Source organism: Cryptotermes secundus, unplaced genomic scaffold, assembly GCF_002891405.2.
Source record: "Cryptotermes secundus unplaced genomic scaffold, Csec_1.0 scaffold821, whole genome shotgun sequence".
Classification (NCBI taxonomy): Eukaryota; Metazoa; Arthropoda; class Insecta; order Blattodea; family Kalotermitidae; genus Cryptotermes; species Cryptotermes secundus.
The window spans coordinates 510,898-527,956 of NW_019734976.1; the positions used below are offsets into that span (position 1 = coordinate 510,898).

Below are 17,059 nucleotides of genomic sequence, written 5' to 3' on the forward strand. Positions count from 1 at the left end.
AATTTTCCATCTCCTGGATCTGAACAGTTACATCCTGTTGTCACACAGAGAATTTCGTCTCGCTCTTGTGCGGAACATGCTGGAAGGGGTCCACCTCGCCATCAATGGCCCAGGGGTCGAACCCGCCGTTTTATCGGAGATATCTCGATTATAGGAGGCCAAACCACATCACTGGCCGACTTCCTCTACTTCGCAATTGAGGTGTCGTGTGTGCTTTTCGCATGGGAAACGAAGAACCGTCTAGACAAAGTGAGTGAAGCGCGACGTCCGACCCTGGATTTCCAGATGTTTCCAAGATTTCCACACGAAGCCAACTTCCGTTAGACGACGGAGGTGCGAAGAGAGACAACTTATAAAGCTGGTGACCAAAAATCATGTAAGTAGAAGAAGAATTTATAACTTAAAATTAGATTTTAAAAAGCCGGCCGCACGCATGGAATGCGCGACGACATATGGCATCATTCGTCCCCTTGACTTTATTTTCATGACGCCATATGGTGTTGCTCGGCTCTTAAAGGTTAAAAGAATTCTGAAATTAAATTAAAATGGGCCTGCTAAGGTCGTATGTCAAAACACATGGACAACCAAAGGTTAAGAATGTAATAATGTTGAATGCCATTTTCTTAGTAACTCCAGTTATGCAAATAAGAGCTGTGAAAGCTATATTACTCTGTGATGTGGCCCAGGCATGTGCAAAAACAATCCTGCGTCCTCCTCCTTCAACATAAAACATCGTACACACTACAACAGTCAAACTAAAATAATTCCCTTTACTCTGCATCCTGTTGTGTTACAGAATCACTGCTACTGACCACAAAGTCATGTGACTTTACTCTCACTTTTTCACTTGCTGATAAATATTAAATGTTCTGGAAACATTTTGTTTTCAGTGCATATTCACAACAGTTGTGTCAGCAGAATGTCTAGCTTTACATGATATAGAGTAAATACAACACATATGACAAGCAACTTTAGACTTACGGTTAGAATACACAAAATGTGTATCACTGAAAGATTCATACTTACTGAACCTTGAAGGAAAAAGCAACAGAGAGTAATGCGAAGCTGGAATGTTGCAACAATTATGATTAACAGAAACTACAATAACAAAAACATAAGTGGTGATACTGTTTGATAAAAACATTTATTTTATGTGACCATACTGCATATTTTCACATCATATTTGTATAACTGAACAGACTGTTTGGTGAACTGAATGAGTGAGATGTTCAAATGAAGCTTATATGACCACAATTTTGTTCTATGTACTCACATTACAGTGCAGCATAATCACATATAAAGATAACTATGAAGCATCAAATGTACAAACCTCTAAATACTTTTTTGTTCCTGGCTGAGCACAGTGGTAAGCAATGATGGATGGGAACTGGCCCTGCAGTACAGCTTCCGCAGACTTGTTGGCAAGTGTAGTTGAAAACACGAAGATCTGACTCTGTTGCTGCATATATTGTGCTTCCATGGTACCGGGCTGCTTATTGATGACATTACTAGGAAGAGGCTGTACTCCGTTAGGTGGAGGACCTGAACTGGAGAGTGATATGCCCAGTGATACATTTCCTTCACTACATGGATCAGCTGCAAGAAGACACAAACACAAACTTTCACAAAGAGCTTTTATAAACCTATGTTGGGGTCTGAACATAACGGGTATATTTGTAGGCGACTGCAGATTATGAACTGTAAAGTAATGTACTGTGAGGGAGGATCTAACTTTATTAACCCTTCATCATGGTTTCACATATGCCACATACTAGGTACTTAAACACCCATACTTGCAGTCACATACATCATATGTTTTATTGGAAGCTAATTTCTCTGCCCTCTAGATAAGGAACAAAATTGTCTATCGAGAGGGGTTTGCAATAAGCTATGAGATAAATTAACTCTTTATTTATGTACCAGTGACATCAGTTATAGAGCAACTGATGACTCAGGTCTACTACCAGTCATTATCAACAGGCCTTCAACCAGCTATACACTTACAGAGTTTGAAATTAGTGAAGGTGTAAATAAAGTATTAGACGATAACTTGGGGGGTGTAGTCTGTGTGATGACAGTAACTTTGATCATGATTCCCACCAAGTGGTTACTCCTGGAACACACATAGCTAGCAACAATGCCAATGTAAATGATGGCAACAAGAAAGGAACCAGATAATATACTGATGAACAAGGCTTGGAGTGGGAGGAGTGCCAATGAAGTTATATAGCCAGGTATCTGAACATTACTTGCAGCCTTAGAACCATTTTCTGATATCCACAGTCCACAGTCTGACACATCCAACTGGATATATTGGGAAACATTTCCGAAACAACGAATATGCAGCTAACAGTATATGAAAACAACAAATATCCACAGCAAAAAAATTGGAAAACTACTGGTCCTTTTATATGTTCTCTAGAATTAGGTAGAGAAAAATGTCACAATGGATAAAATATATGTTGTTTCAGCTATGTTTACACTCTTGGGGATAGTACAAAAGCCAGAACTTTAGTCATACTATTCAAAGAACCATCTACCGTTCACTCCATTTTTTCAGAAACTCAACAACTAAAAAGAGTGGCACTAACACAAAATATCATCCACTTTTCTGAAAACAGTAAATAATTAATTCAAAGACCCTCCAAAATTATTCAGAATTTACTCAGTTATTCAGCGTCTGAATCTCAAAATCTGTGCCAGCTGAACTAGAACGCACTGTAACATGACGGCTGAAAACCAGAATAGTGGAATGAGTAGAAGTGGTTATTGCTAGGCAGCAGCACTGTAAACATGTTCCCGTGATAACACATGCTGATGCAACAACAGAGGATGTGGTTTTCTATGCAGTCCATGTCAATACTATATGAGGACCAGCAGTAGCAGTCGGCCAGTCCCACAGTTCTGAGACAATAAAATATGGTCGTTGAGTCCCATCAAGACTATATGAGGACCAGCAGTAGCAGTCAGCCAGTCCCAGAGTTCTGAGACAATAAAATATGGTCGTTGAATCCCAAGGGACTCACAAACAATAATAACTGTGCTGGTGGGGCCAGCAGCAATTTATCCAAGGCTCAAGACCTAGTCAGTCATTCAGTCTGCTGCATGACTCCCAGTGTCATGCCATAGTAATATATGGTAATAAGTCCCGCAGGACTCACAACCAAGGAGGAATGTGCTGGCAAGGGTCAGCAGCAATTTACTAGACAAACAGGGTCAGTCAGTTGTGAGTTGAAAGTGAGAAACTGTAATTCGTGGTTAGACTTACAGAATCTCCACTATTAAAAGCTGCTGCCTAGTAGTGCCTAGTGACATCAGAATGATAATCAGAAACTACTGTATTTGCTGTAGCTGTAGTGATTCATAGAATGTGTAAATTAATGAGACTGTTATAATCATTTGTAGTTATGAGTTATCCAATAGTTGCAATTATTGATCCAAACTCCATGTCTAGTCACTAGTTTGTTGCACTAAATATTGCTAAAGGCTGCAAAGTTTAATATACGTAGGTCGTACTGAAAGTCACGAGCAACTTTTTTTTGCATGCAACCTGGGAACAGCAGACAAAAGAGAGTATGGTGGTAGGTGGAACCAGCTGTTGTGTTAACCCTGGGTGTCTTGTGACATCAATAGCTTGCATCACGTGACCAGTATCACTCCTAACAAAATGGCTGACAACAATATGTCGTTTCGCCAGTGTGCTGTCATTGAATTTCTTGTGAAAGAGGAAATCCCTGCTGCAGAAATTCACCAGAGATTTCAGCATGCTTATGGAAGTGTGTGCATGGGTGCAAGTAGTGTTCGAAGATGGGTGAAACATTTTAAAGATGGAAACACCAGCATCGAAGATGAGCCTCGGAGCGGTCGTCCTCGAACAGACTCAACTCAACACAACAAGGAAAGAGTGGATGAGATCATTCAAGACGACAGACGTGTGACTGTGGACACAATAGTCTGAAAACTTGGAATAGGGCACAGTGCAGTACAGCAGATGACTGAAAGCTTGGGCTATAGGAAAGTTTGTGCTCTCTGGGTCCCGCGGTTATTGACCGAAGACCACAAAGGTCAGCGAAAAGCCATCACCTCAGAACTGCTGCAGAGATAATGACAGGAAGGCAATGAATTTTTGCTCATGATTTATTCTAACCATCTTACAGTGCATACATTTATTCACCTTACTCTTCTCTCTTGCACTACATGTTTCAGCACAAAAGTGCCATCTTCAGGTGCTTTTCGATGTACGTCAAACTACTTCATTGCATGCCGTTGTCTTTATACTAAAATAACTAAAATATATATTCGTCATATATATTGATAAATTTTAAATATTAAAAATATTAAAACTGTTCAGGATTTGTCATCCTTATGTCGTATCTCAATACGCGAGTCACACCTATCTTCTTCTATCGGAGTATTCTTCCTACTTTCGTGTGTGTATTGTGCTTTGTGTTGTGTCTTGCTCCTGTGACTGAGTGTGTTATACTGCTGGGCCTGCTGGGTATGTGTGTGTGTGCTATCTTCGTTTTGATCGAGTTTTGCTCTGTATTGTGACAGGTGATGAAAGCTGGTTTCACTATTTCGAGCCTGAAACGAAACGGCAGAGTATCGAATGGCACCACTTGCATTCTCCATAAAAAAAGAGGGCAAAGACGGTGCCATCAGCTGCGAAGGTGATGGGCACAATCTTCTGGGATGCAGAGGGGTTTATTCTGGCCGAATTCCTGGAACCTGGGCAAACCATCAATGCTGCTCGTTATGTCGAGACGCTGCACAAGCTCCATCGTGCATTGTGCGATAAACGTCTGGAATGAAACATCATTATCCTGCATGACAACGATCACCCCCACGCCCCTAACCTCACATTGGAAGCAATTGCAAAGATGGGGTGGGAAGTTCTACCACACCCCTCCTATAGCCCTGATCTGGCACCCTCCGACTACCATCTTTTTGGATTTGTGAAGGATCAGCTGCGTGGACGTTTTGAGACAAGGGAGGCAATTCAGAAAGCACTGTGTCAGTGTCTTCGGATGGCTGGAATGGAATTTTACAGAAGGGGAATTTTCAAACTCCCAGAACGGTGTGAGAAATGTGTACAAAGAAGTGGCGATTATGTGGAAAAATAAAGAAAGGTCTGTAGATTGAGGTGGTGTATTTGGTTTGTCAATAATAAAGCATGTTACTTTACAAAAAACTGTTGCTCATGACTTTCAGTATGACCCTTGTAAAATCATTCAAACTCTATGACTCTATCACAAGATGTCTGGAGTTTCCTTATTCATACAGGGCAAGGCATGGCATGGAACTGAAACTGTTCAGTCCCCCAATAATACTACAAATGTACAATGGTTAAGGGCACATGCACAAGCAAAATTTGCAGTTTTGACAACAGTATCCATTACATGAGTCATCTTCAAACTTTCTGCACACAATGCTTCTTGATGAAGAACACAGTGGAGACTAAAGAAAGAAGTGATTCCCTCAAAGTCTTTACTTTTTCCTTTACAATTCTGGTGCAATGCCATTACTTTTGTCAATCATAGCCCCAGCCCTGCCACTAATAAACCCTTCCATTTTCCCCCAAAAAACAATTCATATTTGCGAAAAATGGTCGCCAATTCCAAAAAAAAAAAAAATAATAATCAACACCTCTGTTCCTTTCATAGGGACCAGAACTGAAAGTTCCACCACAAACTGGAAGTCCTCTTTGACATACCTAACAAAAACATCAAGCTGCACAACATGTGTAACATCTGTACTCTCATCAATTACAATAGATTATGTCACAAAATCTTGATGCATTTTTTTTAAGCTGACACTGTATATCTTCTGCCAAGTAATTCACACGATCAGTCACTGTGTTTCCAGAAAGACTGAGGGCCTTAAAAAGTTGATGGTGTTTAGGACAAATTATTTCTGCTGCATTCAGTATACATTCATTCCATACTCATCAACTGTGAATGGTTTTATTTTCTTTGCCATAATTCGACAAACAGCAGCATTTCCACGAACTCATCTTGCATTTGATTTAGTAGCAATGGGAAATATATTCCATTACCACTGCAGATCAGATTTAAGATTCTGTAATTTGTCTTCTCTTCACTTCACTTCCAGGGCACCAAAAATATCTTTGTAATGATGGTGCAGATTGTATTCTTTTGGCATACTTGCCCACTTATTGCAAATGAGGCAAACAATATTTTCACACAGTACTCTAAGAAGGTACATATTTTCCACTTTTCTTTAAAAACATGGCCCTCATCTCCTAATTTCCTCTTCTTACTTTCTGATACACAGCATAAAATAAAAAACCACAGCACACACAGACTCTACTCAATAGCCAGATTTAGTTACAGAAGAGAAAAATGTAACACGACTGGGTACAATGGTTACAGTCACCCAAATACAATATAGCCTCCAAAAACACAGGCTACAACTCCGGTCAGCAATGTTTTGTAAAACACCTTGTACAGAAAAGAAGATGAAGCTGGAGGCAATACGTTCCACCAAAACATCAGTTCACATGAGATCTACACAGCGCACATCCCAGAAGATGGCATTCTTCACAGTCACCATTGTGAAATCTTTACACCTTACATAGGGGTCATGCCATGTGAAGTCATCCAGAGAGTTCACTCACCATTTTTAAAAAAATTAATATTTTGTATACTTATTTCTACATATTTTCACACTTCAAAAATATTTAAAAAAAACTGTAATCTGCTCGGTTCACCCAGTACAGCTGTTTTTATAATGCGAAAAAAGCGTTTTTGGCTGAAATGGCGGTTTGCGTTATAGTCCATATGAGGAACAAATTGGTTTCTTATTGGAGTCTCTAGCTTCAATAGTTATCGAGATATTGGAGATAACGCAAACCTCAATTTCAGCCGAAAATGCGTTTTTTCGCATTATAAAGACTTCCCTATTAGTTGAATATCAAAGTTGTAATTTTAACTCCCTGTTACTCTAGAATAGGACATTATTTGCTATGCGTTTCAAACTTCTTGGGGCTTCCCCACCGGAGATATGAGATGCTAAAAATGGCCGATTTTGGGCCCAGAGCAAAGTTTGGAAGCTCCTGGAAAATTGTGGACAATAGGTACAGAGTTCAAAACTACGTGATTATAATCCTCATGTAAGTAACAACAAAGGGTAGAAACCACAGATCTGATACTATCCCCTTCCCATTGGTTTCTGAAGGTGAAAAATAGCGTTCTTCCCAAAATCGATATGTAAGTTTCAAGTTTAATTACACCTAGAGGAACTGAGTTGAGTAAAAACTTGTAATGACATAATTTGTAGTCCATATCATGAGAAACAAATTGGTTTTTCATTTGAGTCTCTAGCTTCAATAGTTATCGAGATATAGAAGATAACGCAAACCTCCATTTGAGCCGAAAACGCGTTTTTTCGCATTATAAAAACGGTTGTACCGGGAGAACCGAGCGAATTACAATTTTTTTAAAAATATTTTTGAAGTGTGAAAGTATGTAGAAATAAGTGTACAAAACATTAACTTTTTTAAAAATGGTGAGCGACCTCTCTGGATGACTTCACATGGAATGACCCATAGTAAATTTGTACTCTGCTAAATTTTACACACAATATAAATAGTTCTAAATGGGAAATTTATGACAGGACTACTACTTTTAATTAAATTTGTGGCCAGCAGTGATCATAAAGTACCTGCAGCTTTTCAAATATTGTCTTTCACCACTGTAAAATAGTTTCTTGGTGTTAACACTGTCACTGAATGATGACCATGTGAGGACCACTTTAGCTTATTGTTCTCCAGGAGAAAACAACGGGAAATGCTCAACTCCATGGCAGCATTTACTGTCTGAAGTGTATAACAAGAACAAGATCAATGGAAGGGCTGCATAAAATGAATTAGCAGGCCATGTGTTTGAGGCCCCTGGTTTAAAGACTTCAACACAAAAATTAGACGGACATATGAGGGAGAGTCAGTAAATAGGTCACAAATGGATACAAAATGTAAAACACTGATATTTGAACCTGGAAAAACATTCAGTTCTCGACATATCCTCCACCAACACTGATACACTTGTCCCATCACTCCACCAGTGCATCAAAACCCATAGTACAGAAGTCTTTTGACTATTGTCTCAGCCACTTATGTGTCCCCCTTTCAACCTCTTCATCACAAGTGAAACATTTGTCACCAAGGTTCAGCCACTTTACATGATAAACACTTCCCACTTTAAACCAGAAACATTTCTTTATGAATATCTTTTCCACAGAGTCCTTTGGCCCACAAAAAACTGCTCTTCAGTAGCACACCAAGCATGGTTGCCATTTTCACTACTGAAACCAGCCTCTGAACATGCACACGTGCATCTGCAACCTAGACCGTTATGAAGCTGTACTGAGTGCCAGTAATATTCTGGGTGTTGTTAAGAGCAGAAAGTGTGTAAGGCTCACAACCTCACCACCATCTTTGAGCCAATTATTTAAACAATGTGGAAGCCCCGACGTCTCATAACCCTATGAACCTTTGCAGCCTGTTACAGGGATAGCTGTAATCTCTTTACTTGCTTGTACTGAGCGGCTCAATAAGTATATGGTTATGAAAAGAAAATGTGATCTTTCCATGACCTGAAATGACACATCTCTGCTGAGCAACATTCTCACAGGTAGTAGACCATGAAAAAGAAATACTATGGTCATTCCACTTCTTCTTCTTATATAAGTATACGAAGAAAGAAGAATAAATTAACCTCTACAATGAAAGCCAATTTGTAAGAGTACTCACCATTACTGAATTCATGATTGGTACTGCCATTAATTTCAGTCTTAACTGTATTGCATGATGTAGGTTTGTCTTGGGAACTGCTCTCCTCAGGTTTTGTTCCTAAAAACATAAAATAAATTAACTGTATCAATTCTCAACCTGCCACCCCAATAAGTTTTCTCATAACACGAATGAAAGTGATCAATTATTTATTACATGCTCTTAATAGTGATTACAAACTCAGGACATTTCACTAAACTATGCAGAAATTACTTCATTTCAACACAACACTTTTAATGAAAAAACTAATATATATGACAATAAACTCCGTCCTAAGTGCAACAATTTATTGTAGTCCTTTTGTCTTGCTTTCTTCTACACTACATGTTTCTGCTGCAAACGGCCATCATCAGGTGCATACTCTCACGTAGCTGCTACACGGCATGTAGTTTAAAATTTAAAAAACACCAGTCTTTCCAATTGTTCATTTTGCCGTTACTAACAGGTTTCGATATATCGGAAACTTCCCTGCTGATATCCGTCAGATATGTACAAAATCTTTGTTAACCTACACATATTAAAGATAAGAAGCGGCACGCACACAGGAAGCCTACACAGAAACATACCTGAACAGTGCTGAAAACAAGAAGTAGTCGCTGCAGCACTATAGACATAGGGTTGGTAACCCTGAGAATTTTAAATTTTAAAATTTTAAAAAATTTTAAAGAAATTTTTAAAAATGGAATTGAAGATTNTTAAAAGTGCCAGTTTATGAAAATCAAATTGACGTGTGTAGGTTAACAAAGATATTGTACAAATCAGACAGATATCAGCGGGGAAGATTCTGATATATCGAAACCTGTTAACAATAGCGAAATGAACAATTGGGAAGACTAGTGTTTTTTAAATTTTAAACTACATGCCGTGTAGCAGCTACGTGAGAGTATACACCTGATGATGAAACATGGCTGAAACATGTAGTGTAGAAGAAAGCAAGACGAAAGAACTACAATAAACTGTTGCACTTAGGACGGAGTTTGTTGTCATATACTGTGTAGAGTGTAACAGGATGCTTAAATAATATTGAAAAAACAATAACTGGAAAACAGCATACTCAAGCATCTATTAAAGTGTTCTAATAGTCTATCACAGCTGGGTGTACAGCACTCCACTTTTGTACTGGGCAAGGTCTGAGTTCAAATCTTGGTCCAAAGACTGGCTATAGAAATTAATATATTTCACTGTTATTTTCAGTTCCTCCTGGCAAATACTTGAGCAGAACCTCAGACTGTTAGACCATCACCACTCCTCCCATATCATTTACAGTTATTCACAAAACCATCCTTCCTTTAGATGGTATATCCTTGAAGTCTGGGCTACTCGCAGCATCGTTTAGGAAATAAAATATCAAAAGAGTAGTTGAATCAGGCAGTGAGATGTACAAAACACTTTAAAGAAATGAATGTATCGGGCATGCAATGCATGTAAGAATTATGTGACACATTTTTTCATTTGGCCACAGAAGAAATCTTATATATATTGTGACTTGTAAATCTATTGCTAGGCAATGCCCACAACAGACACACACAGCCAACAATAATGGACCTGTGTTTTCTCTATGCCCATGCAGATACACATGCTCGATGTCATCACACAACAATACTGAAGCAGAGTTTTCTTTGTGTCCATGCAACTTGCACATGCATGGTGATGTCTCTCAACACAGGGTAGCAATCATGTGACGTGTTTTCTGTGATGCATGTCCGAGCTGAGTCTATATAAGGAAACCAGTTTATCGGAACAGAGCGTAAAGAGAATGGGAATTCATTTCAGTTCTCGGTAGGAGATAGCCATGGTAACTTCACAGTTAAAGAAGAATTAGAAGTCACCTGTGAAGACTTAACGTGTGAATTGAAGACTTTATGTGTGTGCTGTAGTAGTGTAATATTGGAATTGATTTGGTGAGACTTTTATAGTTCATGTTATAAACCCAATGCCAGGAAATAGATAATGAATAGTAGTGGATACACACTGAGCAGATTAGCATGGAGTGATCTGTAGGGTGAAAATTAGTAACAGTGATATACTTAGTTGTAGTTACAACTTGTAAGTGGTCAATAAATATAATTATCAATCTGATCCCCATCTATAGTCACTAAATCATGTGACAACTGGTGTCAGAAGTGGTTGGATTGGCTGAATTACTGAATTTAAGATAGCATCGTGTAGTTATATCACATTATGGAGACGAAATAGATAATGGAAATGCCGGCCAAAATGAATGCTAACCAAGAAGAAACAAAAGCCAACCAATATGAAAACCATGCAAGAAAACACAGATGCTGACCAAGAAAAACTGAAGGCACATATGAAAGCCTTTAATGAAATGAGGGACAGAAGGGAGACCGAAAGAAAAGCCTATGACAGGAAGATGATGGACAAGTGGGAAGCCGACCAAGATACAAGGAAGGCTCAATGGAAAGCCAACAGAGAAGTGATGGAGAGGTTGGAAACCATTCACAACAAGACAGACGCCAATCAGACGAGAATGGAACCTGAAATGGAACATCAAGAGAACATGGATGCCTGGATAGCGGACATGAAGGATGGTCAAAAAGAGACTGGTGTGCCAAGAGGTGAGGGAGGCCAATCGACAGAAGGTGGAGCCCAATCCAGGAGGAAAGGAGGCCACAGTGAAACGGGAGGACATTCCTAATGAAGAGGCCGCATTTCACTCCCTGAGGGCATGCCAAGAAGAGAGGATTGCCTGCCAAAGAACGATGGAGGCATGTCTGGAATGCTAGGAGCCAACCTTAGTGGACATGGAATCTGAAGTAGAAAATCATGAGGTTGTAATCGAAGAGGCTGCAGTGAAAACTTCGGAAACAATGAAGAAGCAGCACAGGGGCCGGCATCTAGCTACAGGACAACGCAGGAAGACAAAGGAACTTACCCAAAGAAATTGTGGATCCCAGAGGAAGTTGGATGCTGCCAGCAGGAGGAAGACCCGCCATGCAGCATTGGGACGGCGCAAGGGTTCAACCAGGTCAATGTGGTACAAGAAACCTGGAAAGGACAGAGACGTTGGAAGGGCCCAGAATGCAACAATGACATAAGGGACTGAGGCCTAAGACAGCAAGCAAATAAATGACCTAGGCAGCAGACAGCCACTATGTCTGAGTGAGCCGTCCGGTCACAGGAAACAACTTGCTTGCTAACGTGGTGGCCGCAGACTTCCCAAGTTGACACAGGGACTTCAGGAAAAGAAAACCGTGGAACAAGCCTGGTTAATTAGGGGGAGGGCGAGTTTCGGACCAGAATCAAATGGAGTCGTAAACAAGCCAGGCTATGGTGAAATAACCGTATTAGCAGGGCACAGGCTCAACACAAGTTGGTAACAAAATACATATATATATATATATATTGTAAAATAATATGAGATAGGCCACAGGCATAAATAATACAAAATACAAACAAAATAATGACTATGAACTCCTCAAAAAGATAAAGGACATTAACAGAATGGTCACACACGCAACGCTATCTTCTTTTACAATACTTACGTAAGTATAATACAAACCAAAACAGTTTTACCTTGCGACGAGCCATAACCTTCTACTATGATTCGCGAGGACTCAATTCCCAGACCTCATGCTTATGGCCGAGACATAATTTCTGAACAAATAGTTTAGCCAAAACACAATTTCGCAGCCAAGGGCACGAACTGCACACCTGAGGTCTACCAGGGAAAGGAGATCGAAGGACCAGCCACACACACTGGGGTCGGACTGGAAGGAATGAGGGGGGGGACACCTCACAACTACGTCACCAAAGAGCTTAATAAGGAAGATGGAAACATACCTTCTGCAGAACACTTGGGTAGACGGAGAGGGTCCAAAGACCCTAACTGTAAGGAACCTTTAACCACAGTACATGAGGAAGAAGACAACAACCATGATTGGCATCAGAGGGAGGAGCTCAGGCCAGTGATCATATCTGGGAAGCGGAGGAACACTCAAGAAGACTCTAAATGAGATTACCAGATTGAAAATGGTGAAAAAAAAATAGTGGATGTGGAAAACGAAAAACTGGACTTTGCAGAGAGGTCAGCCCCCTCCAGAGCACGAATTAAGGAACAGGAAGTTGTGGAGAGGTCGACCTCCTCTGAAATGGAAAAAGAAATTGCACACAGAGCAGGAGCCAGTAATGTAGAACCACTGGCCACTTGGGATAGTCTTGCCCCCGCCACTGGAAGAGAGAAAGAAAAAGTCTTTGGATGAAGGTGACACACTTGGATCTACTGGCACCTTAGCAGTCAGCTGCTCGCAGGCAGGAGCAATGCTAGCAGTCGGAGAATGAACAACACTGAGGGGAAAACTGAGCAACTTGAAGAAATGTGAGATGTCACAACCAGAGATGTCAGAAAGGAAGGAACAGTAACATACTTGTAGGCTATTTGGGATGAACAACCTTAAGGAGGGAGCAATGTGAACACACACAAGGCCAATAATATGGAACAATGTTTTCTGTGTACGCGCTGCTTGTGCATGCCTTATGGCTGCACACAGTATTGTAGCAGTGTTTTCTTTGTGTCTGTGCAGCCTGCGCATGCATTATAATGTCACACGATACAGGATAGCAACCACGAGACATGTAATTCTGTATTTGAGCATCCTGTTGCAGCCATATTAATGCAGTAATGCAACAAACTGTTCCTTTTTCTGCCAATTACACTTTTTTTAAAACAGCATGTTTCGGCCTGGGGACACGGAGTAGCATAGTTGGTTGAGGCACTATACTACAAGCCAGAAAGTCATGGGTTCAAGTCCCATGCGGCCATTCGAGTTTTTTCAATTGACCTAATCCTTCAAACCACACTATGGCCCTGGGGTCGACTCAGCCTCTAACAGAAATGAGTACCAGGAATATTCTTGGAATATTTTGGGGGGTAAAGCACGGCTGGTGCATAAGGCTGACAACCTTGCCGCCATCTATGAGCTGATTGTCTAGAAAATGTGGGAACCTCAATATCTCACAACCTTATGGGCCTCCACAGCCTGTTACTGGCATACCTTTACTTACTTTTTACATGTTTAGGCCTAAGATGGCCATTTTCAGGGGTTTTAATATATAAGCGCACATTAATGCACTGTAGCAGTTTTAATATATTAAGACACCTGAAGATGGCCATCTAGGACCAAAATATATCGTGTTAAAAGTGTAAGTGGAAGAAAAAGGAACAATTTGTTGCATTATTGACGGACTGTGTTATACATACACGAGACGTGTTTTTAGTGATGCGTGTCTGAGCCGCATCTATATAAGGAAACCATTCTCAAAGAGCGGGGCATTAAGAGAATGGGAATTCAGTTCAGTTCTCGGTAGAAAACAGATACAGGAAGTTTGTAGTTGAAGAAAAATTAGAAGTCAGCCTGTGAAGACTTAACGTTTGAATTGAATACTTTATGCATGCTGTAATACAGTGATACTGGAAATGTGTAATTTAGTGAGAGTTTTATAGTTCCTGTATTATAAATCTGTTGACAGAAAAAGGATAGTGAAGACTAGTGGAAACAGACTGAGACTCTTGGCACCAAGCGTGCACAGAAAACACAGCCCCTCTACTGTTGCATGGTACAGACCCCACAGAAAACGCATGTTAGGTGTCAGACTGCAAGTTCATTGGCTCATTACAAGCAGTGTGCATGGTGTGGATGACACAGAAAAAACAGCCTTATCTACTGTGACGTGTTGGACCATGTTTATAGTGCTGTTGCCTGGTAACACACTGACCAAATCCATTACAATATCAATGATATTATGACACTGTTTAACCCTGCTGCCTTGATATTTCCATTATCATACATTGCAATGTTCAACTTCAGTCCACATCAAGAAATAATCATCTTTCACTGTGTCATTTAACTTCATTTATTAGGCAATGAAAACATATTTTTCTTGCACTGTCTTAAAACTGCATTACTTTAGGAAATGATGACAAAATTATGTACAGCAACAGGTATAAATTTGTAGGGATATGTCTGAATTCTGAATGAAGATATATTCTTTTTCATTAAAAGAGTGAAGAAAAAAGAAGTACATATTGTAGCATGTAGGGCTGTTACTAGGTGGTGACCGAAGAACAAACAGGTTCAAACATAACAATAGAGGAACTGCTGGAAACTATGTTTTCTACATGGTCCGTGCTGAGATGTGATAGACAAGTTTAGAAGTCAGTTATAAGGGAGTCTGTGAAGCAAAGACTAGGAAGTTGGTGTGAGATGGCTGTCAGCCTGGGAGTTAGTTAAGTGTAATTGTGGGTTATTTGTTGGACTGTAATGAAATGAGCACAGAAACTGAAGAATCTTCATTGTTAAGATCCATTACTGGGAAACAACTAGTAAAAGCAGTTTGAGAAGGCTCAGCATGCATTCTAGTAATTTTTAAAGTGTGGAGATTAGTGATAGTGCTATAATTATGTGCAGTCATGAGTCGTGTATTGAAGCGGTCAATAAATCCAAACCCCATCTACAGACAGTAATAAATGTGACAATATACTATTAAAGTAACTTTGGATGTCCTGTACGAAACTTCTAATTTGATTCGCAACTATAAATATGAAAAACAGTCATTTTCAGAGTATGTCAGCTTTCGAACAATTGTTGTTTCATATATACTCTGTACAGAGCTGACATAGTCAAAAGCGTAAGTGCTATTGTCAAAATGATCCTTCCTATTTATGTAATTAAATTATCATGCTCATGACCAGCATATATGGGAAGAAAAATATTTTGGGTTCTGCAAAAAGTTCCACAGAGGGATTTTAAATACCTTCCATACACCATGGTTAGTTAATATATCAAGAACTCACCTTCTTGTGCACCATCCACCAAGCAGAGGTCACTTGTTATATGAGTAGCTGAAGATGATCGAACAGGACCCATGGTCACTGTCCCAGTATTCGTTGAACCAATGAGGCTGGGCTTTATGTCAGCATGACCACAACTTGAGCTGCTCCCTGTAGCACTATTTCCACCACTCACCCGTATTCCATTCTTTTTGCAACTAGTGTCCCCTTCCTCCCCACTATTCACATGGGACTCTGTCCCTGGCTCTTCTTTCACTGCAGTTTCTGAACTCTGCCCCTGTGAGCTAGGAAGCTCAGTCTTAACAGATGCATTACTGCCATTCTTCTCCCGTTGTTTATCTTTACTTTCTTTAATCATGCTACAGTTGTGCAATATAAAAAGAAAACATTAACCTAAAACAGAAAAGCAATATAAGGTATGATTACAATTTAGCCAGTAAAGTTCTAATTATTTAAGTCTGAATCCATTCACTTGTTAATAACATTTATGGTCTTTCATGTAACTAATAAGGAACCACTTACTGGTTTCAATAAATTTATGTCTCACAATATGGAGATCAAATAGCATCTCTCAGGTGATACACTAACATATTTCTGGTAAATTCAATTTGATACCGGTAAAATAAAAATATGACAAATTATTTGTCCATATCCAAGACTTCAATTTCTCAAGAACTATGACATAAATTTAATAAGACATATATCAAAATACATACTGTGGTGTTTTCTTATGAATCCATGTAGTCTGGTAGGTGGATACCCTGAAACAGAAGGAAGCGTGTTCTTCCAAAGCAGTGGTACCCACCCACATGACTACAAAATATCATGACCCAAAAGGCCACAATACACATTTAATAAGTTACTCTTTAAAATTATTTACAAAACATATTGTGAAATTTCACCAAGTCATGGGATCAGCCTCTTGGATTTCTAAAATTCCTGAATACATCACTGTAATTATTCTTTAATGGGTTACAGAAGACAAAAGCATACAAAATCAAAGGTCCTTCATTTAAATTTGAGCTCTGACGAGTCTTCTCATTTTAGTATTCAAATTCATGTCACAATATAAATTTAAAATAAAGCTGATTATTTTTTTCATTAGCTACATTGATTATAAAGGTCTGAAGAACATTCTACTTTTACCGAGCAAATGCCTGGAATTGTAGGACTTGAGGTTTTCCCAGGGGTGGTGATGAACAGTTCTATCTTCTGGGACATAACTCCCTGTAGTCCACTGAACGTTAACTGACGTTTTGGCAGAACATGCCATTTTGGGTCAAGAATAAGACAAAAAAGAAACTAACAGGAATCAGACAGATAGCTTCATGCTGGTTTCTTGCTTGGTTTATTGTTTGACACTGAAATGGAGGTGACATGTTCCTCCAAATGATCAGTTGACTTCAATGGACTATACAGTATTATATCTCAGAAGACACAAC

At 39.5% G+C, this 17,059-nt stretch overlaps 1 protein-coding gene across 2 annotated transcripts in view; it reads right to left on the reverse strand.

Annotated features, from left to right (window-relative positions):
- Positions 1-16,727, reverse strand: part of LOC111869152 (protein BCL9 homolog) — a 76,577-nt gene extending 59,850 nt beyond the window's left edge. For both annotated transcript variants that reach the window (XM_023860408.2, XM_023860407.2), the window contains exons 1-4: positions 16,334-16,727; positions 15,621-16,010; positions 8,771-8,869; positions 1,331-1,596 (exon numbers count right to left, since the gene is read on the reverse strand). In XM_023860408.2, coding sequence (XP_023716176.1) covers positions 1,331-1,596; positions 8,771-8,869; positions 15,621-15,975 — 720 coding nt within the window. In that variant the 5' untranslated portion in view covers positions 15,976-16,010; positions 16,334-16,727. The remainder of the gene's footprint in view (positions 1-1,330; positions 1,597-8,770; positions 8,870-15,620; positions 16,011-16,333) is intronic.
- Between the last annotated feature and the right edge of the window lie 332 nt (positions 16,728-17,059).